The 14591-nt window shown below is 54.1% G+C and overlaps 1 protein-coding gene across 1 annotated transcript; it reads left to right on the top strand.

Annotated features, from left to right (window-relative positions):
* Positions 1-382: 382 nt before the first annotated feature.
* On the top strand, positions 383-7676 carry LOC119094904 (hydroxyproline dehydrogenase). Its single transcript, XM_037217816.1, has 9 exons — positions 383-935; positions 2301-2491; positions 3194-3323; positions 3600-3759; positions 4338-4489; positions 5021-5196; positions 5451-5549; positions 5950-6192; positions 7670-7676. Exons 1-9 carry the CDS (start codon positions 675-677, stop codon positions 7674-7676), a joined length of 1419 nt encoding a protein of 472 aa, XP_037073711.1. The 5' UTR covers positions 383-674.
* Positions 7677-14591: the final 6915 nt, after the last annotated feature.

Genomic DNA, 14591 nt, shown 5'->3' with positions numbered 1-14591 from the left:
CTGCGAAGTCCTACTTTTCAAGCCTAGCGATAGCACTGGCGTAGTCCGTGACAAACACACATCAGCGCGAAGATCCGTTATTTTCGCGCGTTTCCGCCAATACCAATGTTCACAAAGCCATTGGCTCTCTGAAGCGCAGTCAGTCCGGATTATACCGGACATTGCCGGACATTATAAACATTCGGTGCATTTTGTCGTGAGACTTGGCGCTGCCGACCCAGATTTATCTGGAATGAAATTAACATAACATCTCCAGTCGCGGCCAGCAGCCGGGCTACCGCGCAGTTTAGTGCACAAACTGTTTACTTGACGGCGGAGCAGCGACAGACCATATGAGGCGCAGCTTGCTGTTTGCGGTCAGATTCTTCCGAGGCGAGGCCGGGCATGGTCTGGACGCCGCGTCCCGCTCAAGAGTCCTGCACTCTGGAGGAGTCCTGTGTTGTGTGAGGGTCGCGTGGAGCATCCTGCTCAAGTCAACAGCTAAGGCCCGGGCCTGGCGCAGGGCCCACCTTCGGACAAGTTAACGACCAAACGACACATTTTCGAATCAGGTTAGGTCGCTCTGACATAGAGTTGCAAAAGGCCCGCAGCCTGGGTGCAGCGGGAAGTGAGCCTTAAGCTCGTGCCGAGCGGTGCACTGGGCGGTCAGGACCATCAGGATCAGGGGACGGACCATGAACCGCGTCTGCCTGGCTCGCCTGACCGGGGCGCGGGCGTCGCTGGCGCAGAGCGTCAGAGGGGTGGCCGGTCAGGAGCGCCTGGAGCTGGAGACGCGTCAGGGCGCTCCGGGCGTCAGAGGCGCGGCGGAACAGGAGAGGCCCGAACTCGAGGTCCGCTCGGACATCTTCTCGGCCCGCCCCACGCGGAGCCTCTTGCGGACGCTGGCCATCTATCAAGTGTGTGCCGTGGACCGAATCGTTGACAATAGTCTACAGGTGAGTAATATCTTGTTCAACGTAGCTGTGATGATGTGGGCGAGAAAAGTCATGCGTTTGTGATGACTGGCTGAACACGTCGGCATATTAAAGAAGGGGCTTCACATTTATGTGTGGTTTTGGGCTGAAATGGCCACCTTGAAGACCTTTCCATGCTGTTGGCAATCATGTCCTTGTTAAGACCTACGCCCCTCAAGTTTCCGAGCTACACGCCCGAGAAAATGGGGAAAGGTGTATGGGGAAGAGCATTTAAATGTCACCTTGGTGTTTATAACGTCATAATAATGTCACTCAAATGTTGTCGTTCCGAAAGCCATGCGGCAACCAACGCCAAGAAAGATATAACCGTCGAGGTGTTCATATCTGACGCCCGTGAGCACGATTTCCAGATAAAACAGCCCTTCAATTGGGTTTCGATAAATTTTTGCGAGGTACAATGACGTAATCAAACCATGACCTGTTGAGGAGTATATTAAGTAAGCAGAGTATTGTGCCGCCTAGAGCAGTCTTTTCCACTTAAAAAGCATGCCAATTTTTATAAGTGAGTTTGTTTCATCACATCTGATACTTGCATTAATATCTCCAAATACGAAACATTCCCTTTGAACATTATGCATCTACGTTAGCACCCCAGAATGTAGATGCAATGAGCAGAAGTGGCATGTATGGAGCAGGTGCAAAGTAACGTGCCTATCAAGAAAATGCGCTAACATGTTGCGTTTGAGTGCTTGTGTCTCCCAAATCGTTCCTTTGTGGCGCAATCGCAAAGCGACCTCAGTTGTAATCGCATCCTTTAATAGCAGCCGCGCTTTTCGTGTCGTTTATGCTCCTCACAACAGCTTCACTCACTCTCAAATTAAGTTGTACGTTTCGACGATTTTCTGTACATCATATGCTGAACTCATCGCCATAAGAGAATCTTACCAACATACGACGGCAGAACAGCGTGCACTCGCCCTTAATGAACTAAAGCGCGATGAAAGTGGTGAGAACCCTCCGTCTAGCGCAGTTAGCGGCTACATCACCTCTACCACATCCCCTCCCGCACTCTCAAACGGTTAAGTGGGTGCCAAACAACTTTTTGTCAGGACATAGCGAAAGCCATGCGACGGACGGTCACGGTGTATATATATATATATATATATATATATATATATATATATATATGTATACACATATATATATATAAACATGCATATATATACATATATATATATACATACATATATATATACATATATATATATATATATATACATACATATATATGCATACATATGTATATATATATATATATATATATATATAATATATGAGCATATCGTTAAACCAGCCAATCATTGGGCGCTGGTTCTCCACTGACAGCTGCTACGATTGGGCGAACGGCTGCTGGGCTCACGCCTGCTGCAGCTGTTGGCGCAGCCGTTCTACCGGCAGTTCGTGGCTGGTGCCGAGCAGCGCGAGCTGGCGCAGGTGGCCGCCACGCTGCAGCGCGACAATATCCAGCTGATGTTGACCAGCATGCTTGAGGCCGACGTAGACGAGGAGGCAGCCAGGTGAGCGGGCGGGCTCGGCAGTGACGGCGCCCCTCACGCGGGACCACTGTCGGACTGGAGTTGCTGGCCCCTTGGAGCAGAGTCCGTCACGTGGGTGAGGCGAAATGAGGGACGGTTGCGGACGTGAAGGAGGATGGATGCCTCATCGAGGGAAGAGACCGTAGATGCTAGTGCATGCGTGGGGGAAGGGGATGGAGGAGGGGGTTACTGACCGGTGTCGGTGTCGGACAGGAGAGAGGACGGAGGAGGGGTTACTGACCGGTGTCGGTGTTGGACCGGGGAAAGGACGGATGAGGGGTTACTGACCGGTGTCAGTGTCGGACCGGGGAGAGGACGGAGGAGTTGCTGACCAGTGTCGGTGTCGGACCGGGAAGAGCGAGGCAGAGGGCCTGCTACGGTGATCGGTAGTAACGTCCCCCAGATTCACATGGTTCCAAGCGCGCGCCTCACCGAAATCTTCCTGTTTGCTGTGAGACTGATCTTGAAAGCAGGAAGAGACTGTATTGCGTGCTCAAAAACGTAGCGAGTCCTTAAAATTGCAGGTGGTAATATTTTGAACGTATGCAACCTTTGCTGTCAGCGGCTCTATGCCTTAGCAAGTGAATCTGTCGTCTAACGTTTTGCGTCTTCGGTGAGGACTAACGGAGGGCGTGTTGGCAGTGAACGGCAGCTGGCGGCTAACCTAAGATGACGTGTTGGCAGCGAGCGGCAGCTGGAGGCTAACCTGGAGGAGGCTCTCAGGGTTCTGACCATCGTCCGAGAGGTGACGGCCGGCCAGGACCAGGCGGCCCTCCAGGCCAAGTTCACGGCCCATCTGAACGCCGACCTGCTGGTGAGGGCGGCACCGCGTACCGCCAGCTCTGCTAAATGTGAACGTGAATTGGGTATAACAGTGATGAGAGTGAGAACAGTGGCAGTTTATGAACCTGTGTTCACGTGGATTGGATTTAAATGGTGTCTCAGCTGCTGATCTGCGTTTCACTTTGCTTGGGAATTTATTCATACAGAAGATAGAGATAGAAACAAAGGCGCCATTTATTTAGCTCGTGCATCCCGCTCAAATGATCCAGCAATATTGCTAATCCCTCACCCGCACCGACTCCGACAGGTGCATATCTCGCGGGTATTCTCCTCCAGCGAGAGCCCGTCCAGTCTAGTCGAGCAGTTAGCGAACGCCATGGTGACATCAGGTCAGGTCAGCGTACCAGGCTTGACGTCAGAACAGCAGTACGCCTGGGACTCGTGCGTTCGCCGCCTGAAGACGCTGGGTACGTTAAAGCGACTGGGCTGGCATTCCTTGCGTAATGTTTCATTCATCCCAGGTTTGATTGCCACTCACCACCCCGGCGAGCGTTGACCTGGGGCTCGTTTTGACAATACGAAGCATCGACAAACCTAATCGATAGTTTACCTCATGTGTGGATGAATAATTTTGAGAGTTGTCACCCCATTCAAGCATGAATCACATCTCCTGAGATGTGGGGAACCAGAAGTCGTTCCTGAGCTTTGTCAACAGTTAGATGTAAAACGAATGCTCGAGGATTCCGTCGAATACACGTGTCATATACCAACCACAAAAGGTGGACAACCCACTCATGGTTGTCGGCATTATTCTTTTCCCATGCATGTCAAAGATGATGGACGACTTTTCATGCACGAAAAAGACATCATGCAATTAGTAGGCTTCATATGTAGGTCAGGCAACGTCGCTTTGCTTGTCACATCAGTGCACGGCCTTTATTTATAGGTTATTTATCTCCATCTCTCGTGTAGACTAGTGCGCTCGGACGGCAGCCTCAAAGCCGCACCACACTCCCGCGTTTGTAACCAAGCGTCTGGGCGGCAGGCGAGGCCTGCGCAGACAGCGGCATGCTGATGTTTGTGGACGGCGAGTTCACCTACACAAACCCGGCCATCTCCTGGCTGACGCTGGCACTGATGGCGGTGTTCAACCAGCGGGAGGCCTTCATCAGGGGCACCCACCAGTGCTACCTCAAGGTCAGCGTCAGCGATGCACACTAGCGCTCCACGGACTTCACCGTCAGGGCGCCCTCCAGTGCTGGCTCAAAGGCAGCGGCGGAGGGCATGCACTAGGTATGCCCCGGGTCAGCGTCAGCACTTGACGTGGGTATCATCCCAACTCAGCATTGGCGGCGTCCACCAGAGTGACCAAAACGTGTGCCGGCGCCCACCAGTGTAAATGAAGTCATTAGCAGGGGTGTCACCTTGCATATTTTCGGGAGGGCCTGAGGGCCTGAGCTCGGTGAGAGCTCATCATGCGAATTTTTGATTTTCTTTCAGGAGCCACCTATGGTAAATGCTAATTATATATCCACCCCACGCTCACCCACTCCTTATCGTGAATTATTTTGTGTATCCCTGGGGGTACCTACCAGCGCGGCCACAAGACCAGGACTCAGGTCCAACACCCAAGCTGTTCCTGACAGGCGTGAGAGCTCTCACCGGCAGTCGATTGCATGCGCTGGTGATTCACACTCGGTGACAGCGTCCGCGGGCCTCTGTCTCCAGGCGACGCCAGCTAACCTGGAGCGCGAGTACGCCATCTGTCAGCAGCTGGGCGCATGTTTTGGCGGGAAACTGGTGCGCGGCGCGTACATGGCGCGTGAGCGACAGCTGGCGCAGCAGGAGGGGCGTGCCAGCCCCGTCTGCGACAGTTATGAGGCGACCACGCTCAGCTATACGCGGTGAGCTACTGCAATACTCGCAGGGACTTCTCCTAAGCTCTAACATAGCGGAGTATTGGTCATTAGGCGAGGACTCGCAGCGACTGGTGTCACCTCTTCTCGGCAGGCAAGCTGCAAGGGCAAACAGGCCAGCTGCATATGGTGGGCACCTTTTTCCTCGCATTCCTGTGTCTTGCTTAGTTGTGAGTATTTATACCCTGTTTTTTTGGTCGTGGATCGCTCTATTAACGTCGATGTTAATGACGGATTTCCAGTGCTGTGGAGTTTGCCCTGCGACGTGTGGCGGAGGACGGTGGGCGCACCCAGATCATGGTTGCCACGCACAACCACGAGTCCATCCTGCACGCGCTCGGGTCAGTTTACCGGTTCTCGCATTGAGTGGGAGACAAGGCTTGAAATAGTACAATGGCGTTTCCATAGAGATGCAAGGCTGTGGGGCGTCATCATTAAGCTAATGCGCCAGCATCACACTGCTGGATTGGGCCAGTGCTGGGCTCGCGCTCGCATAATTTCACCACCCTCTCCCGGTAACATGAACCAGCCCTCGGTCCTCAAACTCACCTCTCCCGGTAACATGAACCAGCCCTCGGTCCTCAAACTCACCTGTCCATGCACGACTTCATGCGCTTAGCCACGACGTCGTCAGTTCTAGCTGATCGCAACTTCACCTGCTACCGCTAGTAGCGCCTACCACCACGTTTCCTGCCAACCATGTCAAATCCAGCTAACCCAGTCTGGCCGCTTCTCCTGCAGGCTGGCGCGCCGGCTGGGCGTGGTGCCCTTCAGCGGTGGCCTCGCCTTCGCCCAGATCTACGGCATGGCCGACTACCTGACGGTGCCGCTGGGACGCGCTGGTCACCGCGTCTTTAAGGCGGTGCCGTTCGGCGAATTTACCACGGTGATGCCGTATCTGTCGCGGCGCGCCGCCGAGTCGCGGCTCGTGCAGCAAGGGGTGCGAGTGGAAAAGCAGCTGTTGCTGCGCGAGCTGGCCAGCCGGTTTGGGCTGCGCCGCCCGGCCACCACTTGAGTGGGGGGGGGGGGGGGGGCTGTTGCGTGGCTTTAGAGTGGTCATCACGCGGTCTCCGTCGCCTGTGAAAACAGTGCCGGTGTCTACAAGGCTTGTGAGAACGGTGTCGGTGTTTCCACTGTCTGAGGGGGCGGCGCGAAATCTTCGCCGCCTGATAGCACGGTGCTGAGTTCCGTCTCCTAAGAGGAGGACAAAGCGTATGATCCCCTGAGAGGTGAGAGGTTAGGGTATTTCTGTTCCCTGAGAGAACAGCAAGGCATTTCTACTTTCTGAGAGGATAGCGCCAGACCTCCACCGCCCTAAGCAGAAGCTGCGTGATATCCTCTGCAAACATTGTCCGCCCCTGAGCGGACAACGGAGGTTTTCCCGAATACACAGAGCGAGTAATGTCTGCTTGAGAAGGCATTGTTAGCACCCCGCTAATTGAGTGTGCAACTCAGGGTGTTCTCAGTGAACGATGCAGTGTCTAATGAGCAGCTGTGAAATTCGCCGGGGATTGGGTGCATTGCGTGGCCTTTGGACGCAAAGATAAGGCACAATAACCGGCGCACTTTAATGGCTGTGTCGCACTTGCGAAGGCGTTATCAGCCCGTGCAGGGGTAGAGTTTCCGGGTGGTCGTGCTATTATCGCGGGTGTCCCGAAGGTACAACATGGCAGTATGCGGAGATTCCCCTAGCACCCAGAACAGAAGCACAATGAAGTGTATCGGTGCCTCTATTGCTGTGCTGTCCTGGTCACGCCAATAAACAACACGCTGCGCTAACGTGCATATATTCGCTGCGATACATTAGCGTGGTTCCTTTTACAGTGTATTTGTGCTCTGATTGGTTAAGAAATGCTGTGATTTTCTTTCTACGTACGAATAAATGCTCATGCATTTAGCGAGTTTCTCTCAGAGGTAATGAGACTGTGTTACAGCTTCTAAAAAGCATGATTGGCTCATATGCCGATGGCACTGGGCCTCTGTCTTCGGTCCACGTAACTTCCCTTCATTCTGACTTATCGGTGCGTTAAACTATCGGTGACCATCGAAACTTACGGTAACTATAAACTGACTATCGGTGCGCTGTCGGTGCGCTAAACTGTACCTGTCTGGCCCAAGCAATGTTTCGCTCAAAAACTTACGAGGTTTATACAAATCCGGACACGCTATAACCGCTGAGCAAAGCGCGAAATCTCGCGACGAAACGGCAGCCCATCCCCTGATCTGTGCGTCCTTGGCCTTCCCGCGACTATCGCATCGCTTTATCTTGCCTATTGTTCAACTGTATCGACTGAGGTCAAATTTGTGTCCGAAGTCTCGTCTATCGGGGTCGCATGGGGATGACAACGTTTCTTCAGCGGCCCGGGACTACAGGCCCACTGTCTTGGACGGTCGGGCGTTACCTTCTTCGGAATACCACGGCCCAGCTAATGCCATTGACCGCTTCCGGAACCACCAACAGCGTCTAGGTCACTTAAAAGCCTAAGAGAGAACTTGTAGCTCTCATTGCATGGTCTTACTAAGTGGACCTAATGCTGATCATAGCAATGCCCAAACACATTTTGGCTTTTGACATGATGTGTGTCTTGGATGTCATGGAGAGCAGTCCCCAACAGAGGGCTACGCCAGGCTTCCTACCGTATGGAGAGTGGATTGAGGATTGAGGAACCGCTTCAAGTGGGTTGAACACAGGAGCGCAGCAGTTGTTACAATGCGTTTTTGAAGTTCCCCGAGAATCTGCCGCCCTGGAAGTGAGGAGATAGCGAAATCTGTCACACCTACGTTGCGGCGCGGCCAGTCTTGGTATGGGGGCGACACAGGATTATTAAGGGGACCCTGCTGCTGATTTCTCCTTCCCCAAAAAAAGGTTTTTGTTTTCAAAGAGGCATGATTCTTTCAAAAAAGAAGCCAGAAGCCCCAGGAAGATGCGGTTCCCCTTGTGCATTGAGGTCAACATATTGAACACATCAGTGATTAAATAACTGCGTCATATAAACCACAGGCGCTATGAATTTTAAATGGTTCAGTGTATGTTTCCTAAATGAATAGGATTCAGAGGCTTTGTTGGAATTTTTCGGGATTTAATAGATACTGAGGACAACGTGGATTTAACGTTGGTTATTGACTTGAATGTGTCAAAAAAAATGTAGTGACATGAGTCAAGATGTTCAGCCTTCATTCAAAATGGGTCATTGAAACAACTGTGTAGCCGTTTCAGCCACGCACGCCCGTAAGTCTTAAAACAAGAACCTGACGCCTGGAGTTATAGTCTCACAGGTTGTGCGGCGTTAGCCGCACCGTGAGCACTTGACGGCGGCCAACAGGCGGAAGAACACACACACGTATCTGAAAGAAGTGCGTGCAAATCCATAATGCATCAATTCGTGCACTTAGAAGGCAGTCCGGGCCGTGATTTCACCCGTGCGATTCTCAACTTGGTACCGGGATACTGAAACCAGGAACATGCTAGTATTGACGGTGCTGAGAACGTTTAACGTAATGGTGATATCTCTGTTTATCGTGTTGCAGAAACTGTTCAACAGATCAGAGGACAACCAAAAAAACTACGGGAAGAATATACACCATGCAGTCTAAGATTTATAAGTAGGGAATGAATTCCGAAAGACTTTCGGAGGCATGATCTCACCACACATGGTCGTTCTCGCGCGCATGATGCCCTCTGCTTGTTGTCAGCTGCAGTGGCCACTCGTTCTTCTTGACAAAAAACTACAATCCCGACGTCGATATCCTTCCCCTTACAGATGGCGAGCGCTTAAGTTGAGAACATTTCGATGCGATGTGTTTCATTAGGATATCTTGAAAAAGAGTTGACATCCTCGGAAACAAATTTGAACCTCCATCGATCCGCTCTCTTAAACGCTAAGGAGACCATTTGCCTTTCGCGGGCGAGAGGCTCCGTAGCTGGAATACAGGGAAGCGCATTATCTTTCCGGGTCATGGGCTGAAGGGCCCTCCTCCCCAACCAGGGGTGCCTACGTGCCGCCATTCTGACGAAACGGGTCAGTGGCCTGGTGGTCAATCTGAAGAGCTTCATATACATGGTGCATCGGTCCCCTCCCTTATACGGAAGGCCCCCTGACGGGAGCAGTTGGTCCTGGATCGGCGCTGACGCCGTGAAGGACGTAACAGTATCCCTTAACGACATGGGGGCCCGTTAATTGCCACAAGGACTCCAGTTCAGCTAATCAAGGCACGGACTAATTTGGAGAAGGTGACCCCTTCGGTACTAGAGCCCCTGACTGACACGTGGTCTTTACATGAGCTCGCTGCAGACCCTTTCGTCGTAAGCTCTCATTTCTCATTTCATTGCTTCCTGAGACAGAGAACCTCGAAGCGTCCAGAGCGACAGGTCCTCTGGCATTCGGGGTCCCGACCCTGCCCCCGTTCAGCAGATATGCCTCTCGCCGACCCGGGTCCTCCTGCCAACACAGGACATAGGCAAGGATGGCAAGGTAGGCAAGCATGCCGCATGGCCTGCACAGCTCGCTCCCCTTTGTTTGAACCTTTGTTTCAGCTCTCGCCCCCGCCCCGGCCCGCATAGTATCAGGGCACAGATACCAATGTAAATCGCGTGCCCCGGTCCTGTCCCTGCATGGGGAAATGGGTCCCCAGAACTCAAACAGTTACGCAGCTGACTCTTCGGTGTTGGATGTTTCTGGACCAAGTGGAGGTACGCATTGTCCCAGAGAATCCCGATCCGCGCGAGAGGTCCTCTGATTGGCACTTGAGGGTCGGGCCCTGCGCTCCGGGTCCCTGAAAGCGATTTCCAGCCAGCACTTCGACCCCCCCCTGCCGTGCTCCCTGCATCCCACATTCTGTCTACGCCTCCCCCCTCCACGATGTTTCGGAAACTACCGGTTGAAAACAGCCCATGGTCAGGGTGCGTGGCGAGAGGTGTTGTCAATTTTTTTTAAACGTTAAACCTTGTGGTTAAATTCTTTTCAAGTTTAATGAAGCAAACCATGCTGAAAGTTGCTCAGTTTGTGCTTATTCGGTCATTGTGCTGATAAACCTTCTTATTATATTGGGATTCCGGAGCACTTGGAAACAATATTCACATCCGCAGCAAGGCAGAGCGGACTACTGAAACTAAGAACCAACTTTTGAGCTGAAGCTGTGCTTGACTCCATGTAAGCCACACTTCTCTTATTTACTGGGCAAGGGAGGAAGCAGCGGGCCGACCCAAATTAGTGGAGATGACACTTCTCGAGAAGCGACAAAGATAGTCAGAATGGTACAGCGGCATCAGAACATAACATCTCTGCTGTCCTGGCCAGACTCCGCGCAGTCTTGACACATCCGTTTGCAAAGGCTGCCTGCATGACGCGGCTAATGCAGGATCAGCACGCAGTCCAGTACGAAACGACTACCCCAGTTATACTTTCCATCACTTAGCCGATGCCTGCTGCAATGTTGGGTACGGTCCGTTCTGCCCTCTGACGTCACCTGACCTTTAGCGCGACCCCTGCCAACGGCCGCAGGCCTTCTTGTCTCGGGCAAATAGCGAGTGCCTGAAGCGACCCGAACCCACCACGCTGCACGGGTGGGTGGATTGGAATGCAGGTGCTCTGGAGAACTGGGTGATGGGTACGGACGAAATGTATCACGTACGCGTTGATTTTTCAGGTTTCCGATTAATTCATGTTTGAGACCATGGTAGCAGACCGTGGCGCGACGTGAACGGCGGGTAAATGTTTGGATTAAGCATACGACGGTCTAAAATTCACCAAGCCATAAGCGTATCGTGATCCATCAACGGTTGGCAGCCGAAATTTTCGAATATGCGAAAGTTAGTTGCATCCACTCTTCTGGCATGACGAAGACGAAGCACGTTCTCATAATCATGACCACTAATTGTTTAGTTCGACGCAAATAATGATTGGACGGAGTTTCCTTGTGTTTAAGCACCCACTATCCGGCTTCTTACTTCGAATTAAGGCCAACAGTACTTTGACATGTGGATTATAAATGACGAGCAAATCTTCTTCAACCTTTGTGACTTCGCCATCTGTCAGCTTTCAAATACCATGCTCTCATTATCACGATCGCAAATTACTGACATGGGCACCAATAATGATCGGTGAGTTCGCCTTGTGTTAAAGCCCTCCCCCCCCCCCCCCCCCTACCTGTTCCCACGTTTGTGGATCAAGGCGAAACAGTTTTTTGACAACTAATTGGGAGTAGCGAGCGAGTCTTCCCTAGTGTTAATGCTCTCATCATCCGTCAGTTTTTAAACAGGAGGAGGCTGGGGACGACACCAGGATTTTTTCTCTCGCATGCAAGAACAAATCAGGAAGATAGCTTAGATTTGCTGGATCGATCAAGCAGGGAATTCAAAGTGCGGAACATCTTAACTTCTCGAAGTGACAATCGAATGACAACTTAAGAATCATTGCCGACAACAATAAGAATCAAATTTGTCCGACCCGGTGGCTCAGTTGGTTAGAGCGCCTGCATTCCGATTCACCCACCCGTGACAGGGTGAGTTTGAGTCGCTTTAGGGCGATCGCTATTTGCCCTTGGCAGGTATGGCGTGCAGCTGGTGGCAGCGGTCGCGCTAAAGGTCAGTTGACGTCAGAGGGCAGGACAGACCGTGCCGAGCATGGCGGCACGTAAGGCTTTTGCCACTAAATTCTGCCGTTGCCTGGAATTGCGCGATCGGATGGTGGGGGTTAGGGCTCACACAACAAGCACTGCTTAGCGTGAGCGCTGATCCCAGAAATACACCCATTCAAAGGGTTCGGATCAAACTTATTTTAAAAATTGCTCTTGTTCTGAAGCAGCTGAAGGGTCAACACTTGCTCTATTCGTCTGGTGAACAGGTGTAACGCTTTCCGCGCAAGTCAATGGAAATTATGGCGACGTTAGATTACGCGACATTCGTGCATTCTTTCTGCTTTCGATTTAGTAGAAAAAGACCGTCTTGTAGAACATGTATTATCTACCAGCCTGAAGACGAGATTTCCCCATTTCTCTAAGTTATCATGAAGATGTTCTGTGTGCAATCACGGATCCTCGGCGTGATGACTCGACCACATCCATAATCACAGATTGCGACACAAGGTTTAGCTGTCAGCACCACAGGCGTGCAGCGTACAGCACGGCGGCCGCAGAGGCACTCCGCTCCCGCCGGACGCCTCCGCAACTGCAACTGCAACTGCAGACTCCTAGAGCCGGAGCAGCGACCTTGACGCCGCACCAGCTGGGACCGGACGGTGTCGGCGGGCCGACCACACCAGCTGGGACCGGACGGTGTCGGCGCGTCGACGGACGAGACCGACTGCGCCACTTTCGTCTACGTCTTCGGTTACAGTACGCGTTAGGCGGCTCCGGCAGCATGCTACGGCCAAACTCAAAATAATCCGTGCTCTGCTATAAGTCGGTGACGTCAGGAGTCGCCAGCCTGCACATGTCGTGAGAGCTGAGTGTTGTCAGAGCTGTTAGTTACGGCCTCGCGATGTGTGGTGGCCTCGTTGAAGTCGTAGCAATAACATTTCTTGGCATCAGAGGATTTCTTTCAAGTGAACACCTCATCCGACGGGCATGACTGAGTTTAAATGAGAAGCAAACATCGCACATTCGCCAAAGGAACGGTGCTTTATCGGAACCCGAACACAGCCGTCAACCCCACTGCAGCCGGTTAGAGAGTGCCGCGAGACGCGTAAAGCCGCAGCTGCCAGGCGTCCGGCAGAGTGCAGCGGATTCTCTCGTGCTCTGCCCGGACCGTGGCGTCACAGCCGAGGCAAAACATGTCCTCCCTCCACAGCCTCGCCCTCTGCACGGCGACGTCCGTGTCCAGCCGCAGCAGACGCTGCAGCACACCCGCTAGGTCGCCGCCGCCGGAGACCTCGACCGCCTCCCGTCTGCAGGTGTCGGCGCTGGGCAGCGTGTTGACGCAGACGTTCGACCAGCGCCTGATCATCTGCCGGTGCTGGCGCTGCTGGTCGGCCAGCCAGCCGGAGCCGCTCTCTGCGAGGGCGCGCACCAACAGCGGCGTGCTGGTCAGCAGCCGGGCCAGGCCACTGGGCGTGCAGAGCTCAGAGACGGGCGGCAGCTCGGGCTGTCGCTCCCACCAGGCCAGCACGGCGGCCGAGTCCCAGAGCAGCTCCTGCAGGTTGCAGACGGTGAGCAGAGCCACCAGCGGCGCCGCGTCCCAGCGGAATCCGCCGCCTTCCAGCGGGCTCAGGCGCGCTTGCGCGGCCACGTCGTCCGGCGCCACGGCCAGTGCACGCAACAGGCTCGGCTGCAGGCCCGAGCCAAGCCCCATGTAGCAGTGCAGCTTGGCCAGCTCGGCCGTCGCCGAGGAGCGAAGCAGCGCCGGGATCACGCCCAGGAAGTAGCGCCAAATCACCAGGCAGGCACCGAAGTTGAAGCTGAGGTAGACGCCCTCCATGATCAGCGCGCGAGCCAGGCATATGCGCAGCTGTCTCTCCGAGAGGCGCTCTTCCGGAGACGTCAGGATAAAGCGGACGGTGAAGAGGTTGACGTCCGCGCACGAGCGCATCAGTACCGGCGTCATGCGCTGCTGCATGAGTGCGATCGTCAGTAGCATCGCCTCCCTCTCGTCGGGGGAGACGAACTTGAGCAGGTTGATATCTGCCCAGAAGAAGCTTGGCAGGCTTCCGGCCTTCACAGCGGCCTCCAGGTAGTTGAGAATGTTCCGTGCGACTCGAGTGACGCTATCAAAGTGAGCGCTGGGTCGTTCCTGACACAGCCAGAGCAGCGACGTCTTCAGGAAGTACGACTTTACAGCCTTGCCGGGTGCCCCGAGCGCCGTCTTCAGCGTCTTGAGGGCAAGCAGCGCGCCTCGTTGCACGTCCGTCAGCAGCCACATGGCCACCACCTCGGCGCGCGAGAACGACAGCCGCCACTCGGAGTGCTCGGTGGCGCTGCCTTTGCAGCCGGTCGGCACCAGGTGCACCCCAAACCGACAGATGTCCCGCCTGACGTCCGGCGGCGGCCAGTCCTGGGCGCGAGCCCGGCCGGGGAACTCGGCTGCGGGCCACCAGGGCGCCCGCAGGCACGGCACCATGTCAAACTCCTCCACGCCGACTAGCTGGTCTCCCCGGCGCTGCAGGTAGGAGGTGGCGGGGCCGCTGGCATCCAGCTCCACACCCGCACCCAGCCGCAGGCGGGTCAGGTTTCGCACCAGATGGCGGACACTCTCGGCCGAGAACGGCAGCGGCTCCGGGTGCGCACAGTCGGGCATTCGGGTCTGCAGCAGCCGCACGAAGCCCGGGTTATCGGTGGGCACGATCATCAGTTCTGGGGACGTTGACGTAGTCGTGGGCGCATAGTCATCTGATGTAAACGCAGCTGGCTCTGACCCCAGACCAGCGGGCTCTGACCTCAGTCCAGCGGAC

This window comes from Pollicipes pollicipes, unplaced genomic scaffold, assembly GCF_011947565.3.
Source record: "Pollicipes pollicipes isolate AB1234 unplaced genomic scaffold, Ppol_2.1 Scaffold_4219;HRSCAF=4965_pilon_pilon_pilon, whole genome shotgun sequence".
NCBI lineage: Eukaryota > Metazoa > Arthropoda > Thecostraca > Pollicipedomorpha > Pollicipedidae > Pollicipes > Pollicipes pollicipes.
This window is presented reverse-complemented; position numbering and strand designations above follow the sequence as displayed.

Bases quoted from the DNA above. Each gene is read 5' to 3' on its own strand.
- LOC119094904 (XM_037217816.1), top strand. From the start codon at position 675: ATGAACCGCGTCTGCCTGGCTCGCCTGACCGGGGCGCGGGCGTCGCTG. The intron at 3,760-4,337 runs GTACGTTAAAGC...TCTGGGCGGCAG, and splicing joins TCGCCGCCTGAAGACGCTGG to GCGAGGCCTGCGCAGACAGC. The intron at 5,197-5,450 runs GTGAGCTACTGC...ACGGATTTCCAG, and splicing joins ACCACGCTCAGCTATACGCG to TGCTGTGGAGTTTGCCCTGC.